The sequence below is a fragment of the Sceloporus occidentalis genome, unplaced genomic scaffold (genome assembly GCF_023333645.1).
Source record: "Sceloporus occidentalis isolate IW3139 unplaced genomic scaffold, rSceOcc1.0.p SCAF_9, whole genome shotgun sequence".
In the NCBI taxonomy this organism is placed as follows: domain Eukaryota; kingdom Metazoa; phylum Chordata; class Lepidosauria; order Squamata; family Phrynosomatidae; genus Sceloporus; species Sceloporus occidentalis.
The window spans coordinates 24,755,670-24,776,417 of record NW_028316989.1 but is presented as its reverse complement, the minus strand read 5'-3'; the positions used below and the strand labels follow the sequence as shown (position 1 = coordinate 24,776,417).

General features: G+C 42.9%; 1 protein-coding gene across 3 annotated transcripts in view; it reads right to left on the bottom strand.

Moving 5' to 3' along the window:
• The window catches only part of FOXRED1 (FAD dependent oxidoreductase domain containing 1), a 34,397-nt gene that overhangs the window by 11,045 nt on the left and 2,604 nt on the right, over positions 1-20,748 (bottom strand). For all 3 annotated transcript variants that reach the window (XR_016282298.1, XR_016282299.1, XM_089537813.1), the window contains exons 2-11: positions 16,826-17,046; positions 14,964-15,074; positions 12,737-12,855; positions 10,706-10,800; positions 9,756-9,857; positions 9,585-9,661; positions 8,396-8,556; positions 6,688-6,817; positions 4,248-4,352; positions 707-993 (exon numbers count right to left, since the gene is read on the bottom strand). Coding sequence is in view for 1 of the 3 variants with exons in the window: in XM_089537813.1 (XP_089393939.1) it covers positions 739-993; positions 4,248-4,352; positions 6,688-6,817; positions 8,396-8,556; positions 9,585-9,661; positions 9,756-9,857; positions 10,706-10,800; positions 12,737-12,855; positions 14,964-15,074; positions 16,826-17,046 (1,376 nt within the window). In the remaining 2 variants the exon portion in view is untranslated. The remainder of the gene's footprint in view (positions 1-706; positions 994-4,247; positions 4,353-6,687; positions 6,818-8,395; positions 8,557-9,584; positions 9,662-9,755; positions 9,858-10,705; positions 10,801-12,736; positions 12,856-14,963; positions 15,075-16,825; positions 17,047-20,748) is intronic.

The following is a 20,748-nucleotide window of genomic DNA, read 5'->3' as shown; positions in this document are numbered from 1 at the left end:
TGGGCACTGCCATTACATCACAGCTGCGCCACAACTGAACAGCGCAACGCAGATATGACGCCCTGGCACCGCTGTAGGGCGCTTGTGCCGCCCTTTCAGCGGTGCCAGAAGGAGCTCTGTTTTGGAGCTCCATGCGTATCGCTGGTGCGACCTTTAAACAGCCACGCCAGCAATACAGAGAGATTCCCTGCTGCTGTCAGGCATGAAGCCCCAAGGACACCCCTTTCCAGGCCGCAGGGAAGCGGCATTTTGCTATCCATTGGCTCTCCATGTGTTCTGGACTTGAACTCCTAGATGCCACATCCAGCACGGCTAATGGTAAAGGACTATAGGAATTGCAGTGCAAACTCCCAAGGGATTATGGGAGCTCTAGTCCACCCATCTGGAGGACCAAAGGTCCTCCACTTGCCAAATGAATGTTATTCTCCAATAGCCTTTTTCAGAGTCTTAGTCACAGCCACTTGGCACATATTCAACTCTTGCCTGGGCCCAAAAATGCACCATGGGCTTCTTTAAACCAGGGTTTTGTCTTGTGCACAAGTCCATTCAAATGAAGGGGAACTTTGAAATCCACAGCCTCAGAAACAGGACAGGAAACTGTGTGGGGAAACAAAGTGGTCGCAATACAGTGGTGCAGGGGCTGATGGATCCGAATCTGATGGAGGTAATGGAGATGGAAAAGAAAAAAGAAAAAGGTGGGACTTACCACCAAAATAGATTCCCAGTTCTGCGATGCTTTTAGATAATATTCCTCTCTAGGGCTTTCTCCCCCTTGATGAGTCTGTTGAAGGAAAATGTCTCCAAGTCGATCGTCTTGTATTTGCCATCCAGGATGAGCTCAGCTATGGCTTGGCCAACAGCTGGAGACTGCTGCAAGCCATGCCCACTGAAGCCGGTGGCAAAGTAGAGGTTTTCCACCAGCGGATGCAGGCCGATCACAGCATTTTGGTCAAAAGTATTGTAATCATAGTAACCGGCCCAAGAACTCTTCACCTGTCAAGAGGTAAAAACCAATCTGCTGTCAATTACCCGTCACAGCCAATATCTACATATTATATTCATCATCATCATTATTATTATTATTATTATTATTATTATTATTATTTCCTTACCTGCCTAGCCATGGATCAAGACGAGGAACAACAATAAATCAACAAATTCTTAACAGTTAACAACACATATCAATTAAAAGAACAGACAAGACACATGCATATTAAAATTATCCACATTTAAAATTCATAATTTAAAATTTACATTTTAAAATCATCTGGATAAAATCATACGGAAGAGACTGGTCTTTAATGCCGTCTTAAATTCAGACAGCATATTCAGTTGTCAAATCTCTTCCAGCAGGTTGATTTCAGGAAATATACTGCATAGGACCAGAGTCTACAGAGTGGACTGCAAGGGAGAAGGCAATCCTTTGGGTAACCTGGATCTAAATCACATAAGGCTTTACTAAACTAATTGGCAGCCAGTGGACTGATTTTAGTATTGGACTTACATTCACTCCTGGATGTCCAAATTTCTATTGTGCCTTATTTTAACTGTATTGTTTTTTATCTTGCATTGTAAGCTACCTTGGGTCCCAAACTAGGACAAAAGGGGAGTGGGATATAAGTAAAAAGAACACCTCCACAGATCAACAATTGACAGGATATTGTTGATGAACTTAAAAGGCACAAGCAACACGTGTATTTTATACAAGTTAACTTCAAAAAATGCATTCTCAGAAATACAGTCAGCTTGTAGCAATGCATATGCTTAGCTGATTTTCACATCTTCTATACTTTCCCTATTCTTTTCTTGCAACCATACTTTTAAACTGCTGGTCTATGACCACAATAAAAATGAACTGAACATATTTGTAAAATCATTAAAAACATTTTAAAGAAAAGAGACAACTGTTTTCCTAAATATAGCAGTGACACAGACCAACCTAACCCTTTGTATCATAGTACCGAGGATGTGGACAAGATCCTTAGAAGTGTTAGGAAGACAACCTGCTCCCTTGATCCCTGTCCCTCATGGCTAGCGGCTCAGGGGGGACCGGTAGTAACTCAAATGTTACACCAGATTATTAATACATCTCTGAGGGATGGGCAATTTCCATCGAGCTTAAAATTGGCCACAGTAAAACCTCTGCTCAAAAAGCCATCCCTTGACCCCCTGATGCATAACAATTATTGGCCAGTTTCGCTATTGCCATTTTTAGGGAAGGTGATCGAGAGGGTGGTTGCAATCCAGCTTCAATCGATCTTGGATGAAACGGATTATCTAGACCCATTTCAAACCGGCTTTCGGGCGGGTTACAGGGTTGAGACTGCTATGGTCGCCTTGGTCGATGATCTCCGTCTGGGCATGGACAGGGGGAGCGTGCCCCTGTTAGTGCTCTTAGACATCTCAGCGGCTTTCGATACCATTGACCATGGTATCCTTCTGGAGCGCCTGGCAGAGTTGGGAATTGGGGGCACTGCGCTCCAGTGGTTCTGATCCTACCTCTCTGGGAGGTTCCAGATGGTGCAGCTGGGGGACGTGTGCTCTGACAGGAGGGCCCTTACATCTGGGGTCCCTCAAGGAGCCATTCTGTCTCCCATGCTTTTCAACATTTACATGAAACCGCTGGGAGAGATCATCCGGAGACATGGGGCGCGGGGTTATCAGTACGCTGATGACACCCAAATAGTCTTCTCTATGTCTCCGACTGATGCAGTGACCGGGGATGGCATCTCTCCTCTCGTGGCCTGTCTGGAGTCGGTAATGGGCTGGATGAGGAAAAACAGACTCAGCTTGAATCCAGAGAAAACGGAAGTACTCGTGATAGGTTCCCCCGGTCCGGGAATGGCGGTGGTTCCACCTGTCCTAAACGGGATCACGCTTCCTGTGAAGGACTCGATATGCAGTTTGGGGGTGCTCCTTGACTTGTCGCTTCACCTTACATCTCAGGTGAGTGCGACGGTCAGGAGCACCTGTTATCAGCTTCGGCTTATACGCCAACTGCGTCCCTACCTGGGCCGGGCTGACCTAGAAACGGTGGTACATGCTCTGGTAACCTCTCGCTTGGACTTCTGCAATGCGCTCTACATGGGGCAACCCTTGTACCATACCCGGAAGCTACAATTAGTACAGAACATGGCAGCAAGGCTGGTTACTAATACACCTAGAACCAGCCATATAACACCAGTCTTAAAAGACCTCCATTGGCTGCCTATTCGCTTCCGGGTGCAATACAAGGTGTTGGTTGTTACCTATAAAGCCCTAAATGGCTTGGGCCCAGGGTACTTAGAGGACCGCCTCTCCCCGTACAATCTGCCCCGCACACTCAGATCAACTGGGCAGCAATTGTTAAGGGTTCCAGAGGCCAGATTAGTTGCCACCACTAAGAGGGCCTTCTCCATCTCGGCCCCCAGCCTCTGGAACGCGCTGCCCTTTGAGCTCCGCTCAGCCGCCTCCCTTACCCAGTTCAGGAAGGGGTTAAAAACATTCTTGTTCGAGCAAGTTTACCCCTGACTCCCTGACCCCTAAAGTATTCTCTCCTCGCCCCCTTCGTCAGCATGTCAAGCTGGCATGAATTGTGGTGCTTATTGTTTTATTGTAAAAGGTTTTTAATGCTATGTTTTGATGTTTTTGTATTGCTGTATTGTTGTATGTATGTTGGAAACTGCCTTGGTCTTATAAAGGCGGTATATAAATAAACTTTTACTTACTTACTTACTTAGTATTCTGCTTAAATTTAGCCACCTCCTAGCTGAGAACACTTTTGAAAAGGAAGACTTTTAAAGCTTCTGCCATTCATACCCTGACACTAAAGGAGGGGAAAATAAAACAGAGCAGCCTTTAAAGAAAGTCTGGGCAACTTCAATGGCCCAGAGGACAGCACACAGAGTTGGCCAGGAAGGTGGGCCTGTACATGTCCATAGGGAGATTCTATTAATGCTTTGAGGTTAAACTGCTAAGGAAAAGAACAAGCTATAACTGTGCTCAACTCTCTGCAGTGCTACAGGGAAGGAAGGCATAGTAAAATGATTCTTCTAACATGTTCTTTTCCCTAGACCTCTCAAAAGAATCGTATCTATATGCCCACAGCAGAGTTGCAGCACTGTATGTGTCACAGCAGAGCTGAAAGCTGCTCCTGGTTATTTTATCATGCCTGGGAAGTGTTAGGTTGGCACTGTGCTTTAAAAGGAAGTTTCAGAACAAGGGAATTCTTCAACTTCCTTCCATCAGATAGCCAATCATTACTTTACCTTCAAGGATTCAAAGCAGGGCACCCGGTGGGCCAACTTAGGCCAGACCTTCTCCTGGAAAAACTCATGATCTACAGCCAGGTCCTGGATATCTGGTTCTTCCTCCTGAGAAGAGAAAGCAGACATTGTAACCTAAACAGAAAAGTGTATATGAAGCACTAGAAAGTACAAGCTGTTCACATGAAGAATGCAGCAGCTGAAAACCTTGCTTGTACCCTGAACTTCTCTTTGGTTCAGTTTCAAGGTAGGTCCTCCCAAAAGGATGGAGTGCAACTCACAGATAATGCCTAAGTCCCATGCAGCCTGAAACTGGTGCTTCGCAATTGATTGATTTTTTGATTGAAATGTTATTTATATACCGCCGTTCCTATGATCACGGCGGTTTACAAACAGAATAAGATACAATACGATACAGGTTATAAATATAATACAATAAAAATCAGAGTTTAAAAATCAAAATTAACAGCTAAAGTCCTTCATAAAAAAAATCGTATACTACTATATATCATTAAAATCCATCATTAATCAATCAAAATAATAAAACAATATAAAAATACAATAAATAGTATGCAGGAGCAAAACAGTCAGGACATGTGAGGGAAGGCTTGACGAAATAAATGAGTCTTAAGGTTTCTCTTAAATGACTCCAGGGAGGGGGCTAAGCAGAGCTCCTCAGGGAGAGCGTTCCAAGACTGCGGGGCCACCACAGAAAAAGCCCTTTGCGCAGTCGCTGCGTATCTTGTCTTGGGAACACTCAAAAGTTTTTCCCCACGAGATCTGAGTGTGCGGGGCTGATTGTATGGGGAGAGTCGGTCCTTCAAGTACTCTGGGCCCAAGCCATTTAGGGCTTTATAGGTAACAACCAACACCTTGTATTGTGCCCGGAAGCGAATTGGCAGTCAGTGCAGATCTGCTAGTACAGGTGTTATGTGGCTGGCCCTGGAGCTACCGGTGACCAGTCTGGCAGCCATATTTTGAACCAACTGCAGCTTCCGAGTTTGGTACAAGGGTTGCCCCATGTAGAGCGCATTACAGAAATCGAGTCGAGAGGTTACCAGTGCGTGTACTACTGTTTCAAGGTCCCCCCGGTCCAGGTAGGGACGCAGCTGGCGTATCAGCCGAAGCTGATAACAGGTGCTCCTAACTGTCGCATCCACCTGAGGAGTCAGGTGAAGCAAGGAGTCAAGAAGCACCCCCAAACTGCGAACTGAGTCCTTCACAGGGAGCGTGACCCCATTCAGGACTGGTGGACAAACCTCCTTCCCAGGACCAGGAGAACCTATCACAAGTACTTCAGTTTTCTCTGGATTCAGGCTGAGTCTGTTTTCTCTCATCCAGCCCATTACTGACTCCAGACAGGCATTGAGTGGAGAGGTGCCATCCTTAGTCACTGCATCAGTCGGAGACATAGAGAAGACTATTTGGGTGTCATCAGCGTATTGATAACATCGCGCCCCGTGTCTCCGGATGATCTCTCCCAGTGGCTTCATGTAAATGTTAAATAGCATAGGGGACAAAATCGCTCCCTGAGGGACCCCAGATGTAAGGGCCCTCCTATCGGAGCGACAGTCCCCCAGCTCCACCATCTGGAATCTGCCTGAGAGGTAGGAACGGAACCACTGCAAAGCAGTGCCTCCGATGCCCAACTCCCCCAGGCGATCCAGAAGGATACCATGGTCGATGGTATCGAAGGCCGCAGAGATGTCCAAGAGCACTAACAGGGACACGCTACCCCTGTCCATGCCCAGACGGAGGTCATCGACTAAGGCGACCATGGCAGTCTCAACCCCAAAGCCCGTCCGGAAGCCGGTTTGAAATGGGTCCAGATAATCCGTATCTTCCAAGACCCTCTGTAGCTGGGAGGCAACCGCTCTCTCGATCACCTTCCCTAAAAATGGCAGCAGAGATACAGGCCGATAATTGTTTCGAATTAGGGGGTCAAGGGAGGGCTTCTTTAGTAAAGGTTTTACGATGGCTGTTTTGAGATTAGATGGAAAAAGGCCCTCCCTGAAGGATGAATTGATAATACGACGCAACATTTCTGTAATTGCTAAAGATGCCATCAAGAATGAGACAGTGTGTGGTGTAGTGATTTCAGTGCTGGGTCTGGATGAAGAAAACCTTAATTTGAATCCTTTCACAGTCATAAGCTTACTGGGTGGCCTTGGTTTATTCAGATAAAGTCTAACCTACACCAGCACACACATATATGTCACCCTGAATCCTTTGATGGGTGAGTGATAAAGGGCTTTGGAAAATAGTAGGTGCTTTACAAATGAATAACAAAGGATAACAGCCAACAAGCCAGGTAAGTCCTGTAGCTTTGTTGTGAGATCACTTCCCTACATGCCAGCAATTGGAATATCTGTAGTGCTCCCTGTTTGGGAGGCTGCAGTGTTTTCCTTTAGATCAGCTCCTCATGAAACCACAGGAAACTCACTTCTGTGGGGCTTATGCCTCCAAGGTAGTTGCCACCCAGGCCTTCCCTCCGGCAGTAAGCTCCTGTAGTGTCTATCAGAATGGGGCACGCCAAGCCAGGCCCATCCGGACAGTGCCACACATAAACATACCTAATGGGGCAAGGACAAAGAGATATTTGATGCAGCATTAAACAAAATAGCCTAGAACTAGGTTCATTGACAAAATGCAATTTCCAACCTTATTTTATTTATTTATTGCATTTCAAAGATTCATATCCTGTCTTCCTCCCTCAATGGGATTCAAGGTAGGTTTACTTCTTTGTTTATTTACGGATTTCACATCCCGCCTTTCTCTTGGTGTGTGACGCAAGGTAAATCTTTTTTGCAGCCAAAGCAAAAAGAGATATTTTATGCATTACATAGCCATTGGTAACTATCAGGAAAAAAACCTGAACCAATTCTACAAGACAGCATCCATTTCCATAAGTCAACAAGGGTTTCAAAACAATCTCTTAGGTTCACATGTTCACAAGGAAGCAAGAGCTAAGAAGGAAGCATAAGAACAGAGCCTGATCACAACAAAAGAACTTCTGCCTTTTCAGAGACCAAAATAACAATTTTGATGGCAACTTCTAAGTTTAGGGTCCATGACAAGAAGAACAGAATCCAGTCCCAAAAGAACATGGCTTTTGTGACTTCTGGCTGTTGCAAAAAGTATTTTAAAGGGATGTGCTGTTTTTTGCTTACCATTATTATAACTGCTTTTTAAATTGTTGTAAACTAATATTTTAATATAATAGCTTATTTGATGTTTAACTTCATGTTATGCCTCACTTTAGCTGTATTCTGTGTAATGGTAAGTCACCTTGAGTCCTGTATTGAGAGAAAGGCAGACTATACATTACATTACAAAAAGCTGATGTAGGCTTGATCTGATAATAATAATAATAATAATAATAATAATAATAGAATTTATTTATACCTCACTCAATCACTAGGAATCCAGGCGGCTTACAACAGTAGGGAAATACAAAGCAATAGCAATAAACAATAACAATACACATAAGATAATAAAGAAATATAACATAGCGCTACATAGCAAAAAACATAACAATAACAGTAATATTGTAGCAATTCAATAATGACAAAAGCCTAACGCTGATTATTACATTCAAATCAATAATTATAAAAAAAAATCCCCATTTCCAACCCCTCATTGGAAAAAATAACAAGCAGATGCCAATAAACAATGAAATAATAAAGGAAACACAGTACAAGTTACAACATTACCGTCAAGGAATTACAATAAAAGAATTACAATCTAACAACCTGAAAAAGGGGGAGACTAAAAATTAGCAACAAGATAATGTTCTTCTTAGTATTGCCCGAGGCTTTATAGACTGACGCCCAAGCTGAGTTGGTCCAGGGCTGGAGGAGGGGGCAGGATGTTAAAGAGCCCTTGATAGATATTGCAGCCCAGCAACATCTGGAGCAAACTCTATCCTGACTTAGGAGAATAAAGATCTTATACTTGTCATATGTAGCAATGCAGAACAGAATGGAAGAAATGGATACTCTAGCCCTTAACCCATAAGACAATTGCATGTATTCTTGTCCACCCACCACTATCTCCCAAATCTAAGCATCTGAATATATACCACTGCTGAGACCAAAGAGGCACATTAAATGTGGTCTTCAAAATATTATAAATGTTGTCTTTAACCACACCTTTTCTTGGGTTCCACTGGAAGCTTGACCCCAGATACTGAGTCTGGAGGCCCAGTCCCAATACCAGCCATCTCTGCCACTCTGCCTGACCAGGCTCCTGCTGCATTCACCACTAGGGAACACTCTATTGTGGCATACTCAGTACTGTTGGGCATCTGGACCTAGATGGTGATACAGGAGGAAAGAACTCATAACTTTTTCACTTGGTACACAGAAGACATCTAAGAGTGATGATGCTTTCCGGGCAAGAAGCAAGCAAGCAAGCGAGATAATCTAAGATTCATGAATTTCCACCAGAAATTCAAGCATTTGCTGCTCCATGAAAGTGGTAGATGACATTCCAATGTATTTCTTATTTTTCCTTCTCACCGAAAAAAGTGGTATTGCTACTTTCAAGCCAGGCCTATCTTGTTTACTATAAACCTCCTTTTCAAATCACAACTTCACTTGAAAAGTACTCCCCAAGAGACTAGTTGAACAAGGAACGCTGCTGTGACATCAGTCTATGTTCAGTGTACACATATGGCAGCCTAAAACTGAACTCAATGTTGGCTGACAGTGAGGAAGGGTGATCAGGCCTATGGGAAGTAGACCTCAAACAGTCAATGACAATAACAGTATCCATGTAGCTCCCTGTGACCGAGGCAGCCTTACCTCTTCCTAGAGTCAAGAAAGCAGACAGGTAAGCAGGAATGAAGCTTGCCTTGAGACCAGAGTCAAGCCTATCCTTGTACAAAACTGGCTCTTAAACCAATGCAAAATGCAGAGCCTATTTAGAAATCTTTTTGAGCTCTCTTACTAGGACTTCAAAATGCATCTCACACCTACATTTTGACACAACCAGAACTTAGGGGCAATAGTGAGTTACATATTAAAACCTTCCACTCAAGCCCAAAACAGATAGCCAATCAGAGCAGCGGGAGATTGCGCTGTTGCTCTTTGCCTTGGAGCTGCAGAAACCACATGTGCCCGGTCCTAATCCGGGCAGCTGCTGTGGTCCTGAACTGAGCCACCAGAAGGAATGGATTTTACCCACTCCTTCTTGACCTGCTTCTTTGCAAATGACACAGCCTCAGAACGGCTTCAGGCTGCGTTCAGGGCGTGCATCATGTAAACAGTGTGCTCCCAGCATAGTGTGAAGCTGTGCCATTTTGCCTGTGTATATTAAAATAGCCCAAGTATGACTTACATTAACATTCATGATACGGGAGAAATTAATATACTCTCCATCATCTGTCACCATTGCTTTGGCATCTGAAGTGAAAGCTGAAGGAGTCAGAAAACATATAGAAATAGCTGTAGTTAGATTTTAGTGGGAATGAAGGTGCATGATAGCAATATCAAGAAAGGAAGAACTCACATGTCACTTCACCACAGCTCTGATAGACACCCATAGATATTGCTTTGCTCCGGAAGGCATTCAAGAGGCTCCAAGGGTCAAACCAGCCCTCATTTTCTAAGCCTAAAGGGAAAGACAGCATAAGACACCTGAAAGAAATTCTGGTTTAGACTCACAATGGCTAAACACTTAAATCACCTGCAAATTCCTAAGTACTCTAGATATATGCTCAGAGGATCAAACAGAATTACTTGTCTTTTTTTTTACTTGTCTTTCCTAACAGAGATGCTCAAGACAGACAAGGTATATAAAGTTTATAATATTTTGTGGGTTTTTCAGGCTATGTGGCCGTGTACAAGAAGTTTTTTTCCTGTTTCACCAGCATCTGTGGCTGGCATTTTCAGAGAATAATGGCATGGAAGAGTTTTATATAAAGTTTCATATAAAACAGGAATGGGGAACATGTGATTCTACAGATATTACTGGACTGTTGTTCCTAATATTGGATCTGTAGTCCAGTGCTGGCTAGAAGTGATGAGAATCACTGTTCAACATCATCATCAAGGCTTCATGTTTCTCATTCCGCTAAAACAGGTACGTATATCACTTTACACACTCTTGGGAGCAACACACTCTTGAATCAAGTTTACTCTTACCTGCCCAGAATATCCTGAAGTTGTCCCTTTGTGGCAAAATACAATGTGATAGTACTGAGAAACAATTTGACCACGCAAGTTTGGCTATATGATAGCAAAATGGGGGTAACAAACAGGAAGGTGATAATGTGTCCCCAGGGAAGAGTACAGTGTCAACTTGGCAACCACCAGGAATAATATTCAGGCTTTCATGGCTATTCCCACTCACTTTCATAGGAAAAACACATAACATTATCTTTTGCCCTCTGACCCTTTACTCGATTTAACAGTGCCAAGGCTAGTGTTAGGGCAGACAGGAATTTAAGAGTCCAGTACCACAGGATGCCAATGCCACACCATCTGTATTCATCCATGGATATTTCTTTTTTAGTTGTGCTGGTGAAAGCAGGGACACCTTTGCTCCTTCCTTCCTGAAAGAAAACATTAAAGAAGTCTTATGAAAATGTGAATTTCTGGAACCTTGGGAAACTATCACTAAGAGAAAAGACTTGCAGTGGTTAATCGATGCAACCATCAGCTAAACAGTGGCTCCCATTAAGGAAAACAGGGGAGGGGGGCATGTTATTTTCAAAGTCACAGAAAGGATACTTGTGAAGAGAAGAGGCGGGCAGGCTCAGGGATTAATTCATTCATTCATTTCTATCCTGCCTTTCTCCCAAAAAGGGACTCAAGGTGGCTCACAATATCTGCTGTGCAGGAGGTCCTGTGAGAAAGGGTCCAACATTGACACCTGTCTATGACAGACAGCAGATAGGGAAATGATGGCAGTCAGATAGGGTACAGATGGCCTAGAGATAGGGAAAAGAATACAGAGAGAATGGGGAAAAGTTGTAATGGAGATAGGACACTCTGTCAGGGAAAGAATTGAATAGGGTTTTGGGAAGCTGTAAATGTCAGGAAATGGCATTGGTGTGGCCACTAGGGGGAGCTCTTGTGCAGATAATTTGGAGCTCCAGTGGCAGCTAATGTGTCAGCATTCAAAAAGTGCATCATCGGAATGTTGATGCAACTGTCAACTGTCAGTTCTCAACTGTCACTGAGGGACAGAGAGACAGTTGGTGCCTCGAGAGTGGACTGTGTCTGCTACTGAGAGACAGTTGGTGCCTATGGGCTGTGTCTGTTACTGAGAGGCAGTGAGATGGTTGTATGTTAATGTGGCTGCCTCAGGGGTTGTGTTATTGTTGGTTGGTATAAATATTGTGTATTAGAGACAGATGTCCAATACACTGTGTATATCTATGTTGTAAATACTGCAAAGGAAGATTAAAGCCCTTGTTTAGAGTGAAGACTTGTAAGAGTCGTTATTAGTTGAAGACATCTTCACAGATTCCTTCTTCTTGGCGTCCTGTCGAGTGGATGAACTCTGCAGGTGGCCGTGGTGGACACTGCACGTCATTTCCATAGGTCCCAACAAGGGTTATGGGCGCAGCACACGAGCCACAACAGTAAATGCTTAAATAGTGCAGGGGCTAATATCCGATCTAAGCCATGTATCCATGAACTTCTACTTCTTTATTCTTTTTTACAACTGTGTCTGGCTGTTTCTGTTACGTTTTGATGGAGAGCCTCATCACACTTATTAGAGTGAACCCCCCGAACAAGACATCGACTGGATCCCTTTGAGGCCTAAGGACCCAATCCAGGAAAGGATGTTGAGGGAAAAGGGCAAGGTCAGTGACAGGAGCCTTAGGGTTGGAACTGTGGATCCAACCTAGAGAGGGGATCCATCCGCTACTTTTTAAACAGAAGGTGATTTAGACATTTTACATGACAAAAACCAACATAAATCAGCAAAGAAGGGAAACAGATTTCAACCTCCAATTTTCATTTATCCTCTAGATTTATATCCTGCCTGTTCTCCAGTCACCTCATGCATATATGATGCTTCTCCCCACATTAACAGGGTTGTTGTGACAATAATGGGGAGTGGGGAGTCACGGAAACATTAACGTCTCTTAAGAGGACAAGCCTGGTTTTGCAACTGGAAATGGATGCTCACAACCTCCACCAACCCCTAGGGACAAAAGTAACAGCGGCGACAGTTAGCCTGTAGCTAAGAAAAGCAGTAGTAGGAAGCAGTTTGAAGACCATCATTCCATCTTCTTTAGACTACAGTTTCTATAGCTTAAAAAAAGAGAACCATACAGACTATCACAACGGAAAGGAACAGAGAATTTGGATCTTGCAAACCAGGCAGCGCTCTCTATCGGGAGCCATAGTGGATTAAAGACCAGACATAATAAGAAGAACATGACATTGCTCTTAACCTCCTGCACTCAGACATCCAATCCAGTGCCTCTTCTCCCCTCAGCCTCCTTCACTTATCCAGTTCTTCCAGTGTCATACCTTTGAACTTGCACATTCTCCTCAAGCACTGCAGCTTTTTCATCTGAAGCCAGGAAAAGATAGCCAGAAGGATTAAACTGAATATCTACAGGTGGCTGGCCGACAACATGAAGGTATTCCTGTAAAAAAAGGATAGTGCATTTCCTTTCCAAGGTCCACTACCTTCAGGCAGAAATGAAGTGGGAACTTAAGAAATGTATTCAGCATTGATACAACCCCTTTCCAGAGACTACAAAGAGCTTCATAATCATTGTTGTATTCCTTATAAAGGCAAGCCTTTATTGTCACCATATTATAGGTGAAGACCTAGGACAGAACAGTAGCTTCTAAAGGTAAGACCTGACCTGCTTCCTATGTCACAGTGTGAACAATCAAAGAATATTTATTCAGAAGTAAGCAATACAGTATTCAGTGGAATATTCTCTACCAAGAAGCCACACACCAACAAAGCTACTTTGGACTACAGCTTTGACAATTGTGCTATGGATCACATTTTAGGAGGTGAGTTATAAATTAAATAAACCGAATGGGCATTACAGGGGAGCTAACAAAGGCTGGATAGTTTATGCAAGAGAATAGGCAAATGTAACAATTACAGTGCACCCGCTCCATACGCTGCTTCCTGTTTACGGAGAAGCTACGTCACCATTAAATTATTGGTGCACGCACACCACACCACCTCAAGCACAAGCCCCATATTGAATGGGGCTTCAGCTTATGCAGCATTTGCCTTATGCTGGGGAGGGCAAAACGGACCCCCCGCATAAGGCAAGGCTCCACTGTTTTGTAGTTATGAAGGAAGAAAGATCCATTTCAAGGAAGAGCAGCTTTTGAAAAGCCTGTATTGTAACATTCCCAACAGCATGAAAGCATGTAAATTTGGCCATAAACTCATATAGGCTTAAGTTGCTATCTCTCCAGCCTTTTGTAAATCCTACAACACTCTTAAAGCCAGATCATACATGCCTAAGATACATCCCATTTGGATTACTGTGATGTGGGGCTGCCTCTGAAAACTGCTCAGAAACTTCAGCTGGCACAAAGAGCTGCAACGAGGTTGTTAACCGAAGCTGGCTACAGGGAACACACAACTTCCTTGTCACAACAGCTCCACTGGCTGGTGGCCCATTTCTGGACACAATTCAAAGTGCTGTTTTGACCCATGAAGCCCTGTAAGGCTTGGATCTAGGTTATTTAAGGGCCACGTATCTCCCTTTAGGAGCCCTAAAAGCACTGAGACCATCAGGAGAGGCCTTCTCTCTGTCTCTGCCAAACAAGAGAGAGGGTTTCTTGGTGGCTGCTCCCAGACTCTGGGACTCCCTCCCCAGAGAGGAAGGTTGCCCCCATTCCGGCTTTCCTTTCAGCGGCAGATAAAAACAAGATTATGCACCAGGTTTCTCAAACTGACTATGGTTGGATTTTAAATGTTGTTCGAGGTTTGTACAGAGTTTTTCATAAATTAAAATTTTTAATCTGTAATGTTTTTGAATTTTTTCAAATGGTTTTTTAAAAAAGTTTTTGTTTAAAAAAATAATTGTTTTTTCAACTTTGTATCTAAATTTTAAGGGTTTGTATTGTTTTTAACTTGTACTGTTTTTACATTTTGTTAGCCATCTTGAGTCTCTGTATCGGGAGAAAGGTGGGATAGAAAATAACAACAACAGTTTAAAAGAAATCAGACTATAACTAACATATAGAGAGCTGAACCTGTTCCTGGGAGGAGGCATCTCAACAGAGCTATTCCATTCATTTGACTCCCAGAACAACTGAGTCAACTAAAACAGAAGCAGTGCAGCATAGAGACCCCAAGGGCCCTGATCCAGTCCAACCCCATTCTGCCCTGCAGGAAATCTCAATCAAAGCATCCCAATTGAAAGATGGCCACCCAGCCTCTGTTTAAAAACCTCTAAGGAAGGAGATGACAAAACTCCCACAGGGCAGAGCTGCAGCATCAAATATACCTGATCATTTGTGGGAGCTTCTGTAGTTTAGGGGTTACAGATTAACCACTTATCTGGGCATCTGGCCATCACTGTATTCCTGACTAAGGATCTATAAGCACACAATGCCATGCTTCCTCCTCTGAGGTGAGGCGATGGCCCATTTGCTTGTTCCATGGAATCTGATGGGGGGCTGTCAGAAACAACTGAAGCAGGCAAATAGCAAACGCATAAGTGAAGTTCTTCAACTCCAGCAATCTCACAAAAACTGAGCCAGTATGACATACATCGATTAGGCGCAAGAAGTTTGCTGAGAACAGGCTCATCTGGATATTTTCTGGCATTGAGTACTGCTGCCGTATCCCCCCGACAGAGAGAACTGTGGATGCTTTGGAGTACTGTAATGAAAAAGAGAGAAAAGGATGTGTCACTTACGGTACAATTAAATACTCTGGGTAATGTAATACATTAATACAGAGTAAAGGCAGGAAAGAAGGAAAAAGAACTGTGGGAAAACTTCACTGGTAGGCAAAGTAGAGAATCCCCACATCTTGCTGTGATGCCTTAATAACCATGCTAACTGATAGATTCTTTACCACTTTGATAGCCTACACTGAAAGGTGGCCTTGACAAGGGATTATATTTTTGCCTATCCCTTCATCCAAGGCAATATACATGGTTTTCTGTCCCAGTCCTGTCAGGTAGGACAGGATGAGAGCTCAGGTATGCCACAATAACTGGCCCCAAGTCAACCCACAAGCTTCAAGGCTTAAGGCATTTCCAGAGAGCTGGGGGTGCTAAACTGCAAAAGACTCTTGTGGTGACTTAAAGGCTTAATTGCTTTTCTTTACTAACATATGATTTGTGAGACTTTAAGGTCCCAGAAGACTTTATTCTCTTGGAGCTGAGCAAGCAATCCCAGCCAGTGATCCCTTCTCCTGGGCCAACAGCCCAAAATGCAATGCATTATTTTCAGGAAGAAAATAAATAAAGCATTAAAATTCAACAGTTAGCAATTAACATTCAACCATTAAAATTAATTAAGTATTAATTAATCAAAGAGATAGTATGGAGGAAAATGAAATTTTGAAGGGTACTACAAACGAAATACATGCATTGTTATAAAGAGAAAGAGGAATAGCTTAGGAAAACATGGGAGGATGCTTAAGCACAAACCATAAATATCCAAGAATGGGAAAATAATAATAATGATAATAATAATAATAATAATAATAATAAATTTTATTTATATTTCCCGCCTGTCCCTGTGGATCGAGGCGGGATTACAACCGATACAATCAAACGATACAATTACACAGCCCATACTACATAAAATAATCAATTAAAACACGCTAAGATGCAATACAATAATTAACGAAGCCAAATCGTCATCTGTTTCTGTACTGTTGAATCAGGTGTTAAAAAATTCTATAAGATCCACTATAAAAGATCAGGTGGATAGGCCCACTGGAAGAGAAAAAACTTGGAGTCATCGTCATTTTAAAAACTGATCTATACAGATAAGAAGAACTGTTATAAATTAGTTTGGAGGTAAATACTACTTCGATAGACTTATTCAAGGATGTGTTGGAGGAGTTGTGAAGAAACTGGTACCTATACAGTACAGTGGTACCTCGGGATACGAAATACCCAGGTTACGAAATTTTCAGGATACGAAAAAAACCCATAGGAAATTATTGTTCCGGGTTAAGAAAGTTTTTTCGGGTTACGAAAAAACTTTTGGTGCTTTTCTGCGCGATTTCACACGGAATCGCGGCTTTTCCCCATTAGCGCCTATGGGAATTCGGCTTGCGAAAGCCTTTCGGGTTACGAAATTGACAGCGGAACGAATTAATTTCGTAACCCGAGGCACCACTGTATTGATAAGTGGTTGTACAGCTGTAAAGAAATTTTGGCAAATAGTATTTAAAGAGATAACAGAAATTGAGTTAGAAATATGTTCAAGGATAGAACTGTTATCCATATATGATAAGATTAATTGCACCCAGGCTATGAAGGATTTAATTAGAAATTTACTAACCGCAGCCAAATTATAGCAAAACAACAACAACAATAATAAAAAATAAATAAAAATAAAAAATGGAAAATTCAGGAAGATCTGCATTTCCAAGCGCGGCGGGTCACTCACACTGAGGTCCCTTTCGACCACTACCACGCGGATGGCCCCGCTCCTTGGTTCGTTCCTCTTCAGCCAGTAGGCCACTGACCACCCGATCACCCCTCCGCCAACAATGACCACATCCGCCTGTTCGGGAGGCAGCTCTCTCCAAACAGGCAAAGGGCTCCAGTCACTGCCAGGAAACGCCTCCTTTGCCTTCTTGCGGAACTTGTCCAATTCCTTTTGCAGATCTGAGAAGCATGACAGAGGGTTACCTAACTCTGCTCAGTCACTTAGTCATTGAAAGCCTTGATCTATCACCTGCCACCTTCTAGGGACCTCAAGGTGATGCACAACAAGTCAAAATACACAAAAATTTCTAAAAACAGACTGAATTAATTTCTTAAGGACAATTTAGAAATGGGTAGAAAAGATATCTAGGGAAGCCACTCCAGGGCTGGGCTGAAGCTAACAAGGTGAATTTCAACAGGGAGAAATGTAAGGTCCTACACCTGGCAGAAAAAATGAAATGCGCAGATACAGGATGGGAGACACCTGAAAGGGATTTTGGAAACTTGGGCATTTTGTGGCATGGTGGCAGCGATACTAGGGTTAGGAACCACACACCAACTGCACGTTCCCTAACCCTAGTATTGACTGGAGCACTAATGGCGGCTTCCCGTGTACACGGGCACCGCCATTGTGACGTAAGTGCCACGCAACATCTGCTTGGCTCTGCACAACGCTTATGTCTGCATGGCACCACGTGTCACTTATGTCACGAGTACGCCAGTGGCGCACATGCAACATCACTCCGGCACCATAAAAAGAACTTGGAAATACCAGGTTCTTTTTACTCCAGAAGGAAGCCTCTGGAGGGAAATAGGCCTCCAACAGGCCATCCCTTTGGGGCAGCCTGTACCGCACCTTAGTAGACCACAAGCTGAACATGAGTCAGCAGTGTAATGCAGCAGCCACGGAAGCCAACATGGTTCATGGTTGTATCAACAGAAGTACAGTGTCTAGATCAAGGGAAGCGATAATACCACTGTATTCTGCTTGGATCAGGCCTCACCTGGAACACTGTGTCCAGTTCTGGGCATCTCAATTCAAGAAGAACGTGGACAAGATGGAGGGTGGTCAAAATGGTGAGAGGTCTGGAAGCCATGCCCCATGAGGAGCAGCTTTGGGAACTGGGAATGATCGGGGGGATCATGACAGTCATGTTTAAATATCTGTTGGACTGTCATTTTGAAGAGGGAACAAGTTTAACTTCCATGTCTCCAGAGACTAGGACAAGGAGCAGTGGATTCAAACTACAGGAAAAGAGATTCCACCTAGATCTCCAGAGGAATCTCCTGATGATCAGAGTTGTTTGACAGTGGAACACACTCCTTCCTCAGAGATTATAGTGGCGTCCACTTCTTTGGAGGTTTTTAAGCAGAGGCTGGATGGCCATCTGCTGGGGATGCTTCAATTGCGAGTTCCTGCATGTCAGGACTGGATAGCTCCTGTGGTCTCTTCCAACTATGATTTCTAGTTCCTCCACTATTGTTTTATGATCGATATCCAATACATTCTAGCTTTCCGACACATCCACCACATGTGGGAGTATGTTCTTGGATTTTGTGCACATTTCTGTCACTTCTTGAACCTTTAAACATTTTAGCCATTCTGTATGGAGCCAAATGCCACCTTAGAAACATTTTATAATTGTTTCCCTTTAAATCTTGATAATCCATATCCATGGAGTATATTTATTCTTTGTTTCCATGTTTTTCTCATTGATCTAGATTTATTTTACCTATATTCTGAGCCCATTTTATCATACTATCTCCTATTTCATCATATATTTTTGTATTCTCTTCTCTTATTCTGTATTTCAAAGTTTTTGTATAGAATATCCACACATCTCAGCTTTACTTGTAAAACTGTAATAACAATTCCCTTTCTTAGATTTTCTTCAAGAGTTTCTTACTGTTTGTCTCACTTTTTGAACAACTTTCTCATTCTGTAATAGTTTTTCATCTAGTATCCATATGTATTCTTTATTCTTCTCTTTTACCTTTAACCATATTGGGCTGTGGTTTGATATAGTTCTTGGCAACAAACCCATTTTAATGATCTTGTAACCTATTATCTATTTGAGATAATGACTTCTGACTTTCGAAGGTATAATATTTTGCATAGTCACATTATTTGATAAGGAACCCAACAGTGTGTACTATTGCCACAGTTCCAGCTACCACCAAAAACTCATCAAGCATTGGAGTTGTTGCCCAAATCTGGGCTATTGCATCTTTAATTCTGCACTTTGGATTTCATGCGCTGTTCCATCCTACAGCATTCCAAGGGCAAACCTTCCTAGTGTCAGCAACATAGACCTTTGAACGCAAGAGCATGCAAATGGTTGATCATTTTCTACTATTTACTCAGCTTTAAACTCTATTAATAAGATAGTAGACATTTTTAATACTGTAAGAATGCCTCTTTCATTGAATCACTTATTTGTGCTTTTACAGCAGCCAATGAAATGTCTGTAGTAAGCTTGTAGGCATTACAAAAGTACAGCCACAACCCATTTTAAAAGGTTTGCAACACTTTTTAATTCAAGAATATGCAAAAATACAAGGAACAGATGTGACCTTTAAAGTGACATTTCCTAATTGAAAGGAACTGTTAAATAAGAAAATAAAATGTCCAAATATGTTGTGATTGCTGGGGAAGCTTACTGAAGCTGTAACCTTCAACATACTTTACAGATACTTTAAATTTTGCTGTACGCCTGTCTCACATTGTTATGAAGGGAGAAGGAGGTTAGAGAAGAAGGAATCCATGGACAGAAGTGGGTAAGAAATATTATTAAGGCATAAACCTAAAACATATACCAAACCCCATATTTTTGTCTTCACTAGGTCAACCAAAACTGCACAGAATTCTATCTGGAAAATTTTAAAACATCTTTCTTCATCTACTGAAGATAGTAAAAGAGCATTCAGGAGAAGCAGGGCAGGTATGTGTGCGCACTGTGTGCCTTCAAGTCAGTTCTGACATGGAAATCCTAAGGCAAACTTATCATGGGGTTTTCTTGGCAAGGTTTGTTCAGAGGGGGTTTGCCACTGCCTTCCCCTGAGGCTGAGATCATGCCACTAGCCCAAGGGCACCCAGGGGATTTTATGGTTGAGCAGGAATCGAACTCTGGTATCCAGAGTCATAGTTGACATAGGCCATTATACCACGAAGCAGTCACACTATGAGAGGGACGTAATGGACCCTTGGTATCTACTGGGGCTTGGTTCCAGGTGCCCCCCCTCCCCAATACGCAAGTCAGTATTTATCATTTAAGTTTACCTGGGCAATAAGGCCCAGCCACCAGGAAGGTGTTCTTCCTCACTCTTTCCCACCTTCCTATCACAAAGCCTCTGCCAGAATTTAAACCCTTTGCCTCCCATCCACTCCAGGGGCAGGAGAAGGAGTGGGGCAAGGTGTATCAATGGGAAAGGGGTTTAAATTCTGGAAGTGGCTCCCTTGTGAGAAAGTGGGAAACTGAGTGTATGTGTGGTGGGGTAGTAAATCTTGGCAGTGGCTTTATGAAGCTAAGCTGGGAAAGAGTGAGAGAGAGGTTTAAAGTCTAACAGTGGCTTTGCAGTGGGATTGACTTCCATGTAGGAAGGAGGCCTTGGCTTCCCAGGTCTTGCCTCAGCCTTTGCTAGTGGCATAGGGACACGATGGAAGATTTTAAAACATTAAATGTTTCTTTATTTCAATGTTCTGATACTGAACCCCAGATATTGACTCAACATGTTGATTGGAGATGAGAGAGATAGAAGAGTGTGCAAACTTTCGAATTATTAACAGAATATGGACTCTGAAATGCTTTTTACCCAGTGAGCTCATCATCACTGGAATAAGGCCCAATGCATTTAATTTCATGGTTTTTGTGGGCTTTTCGG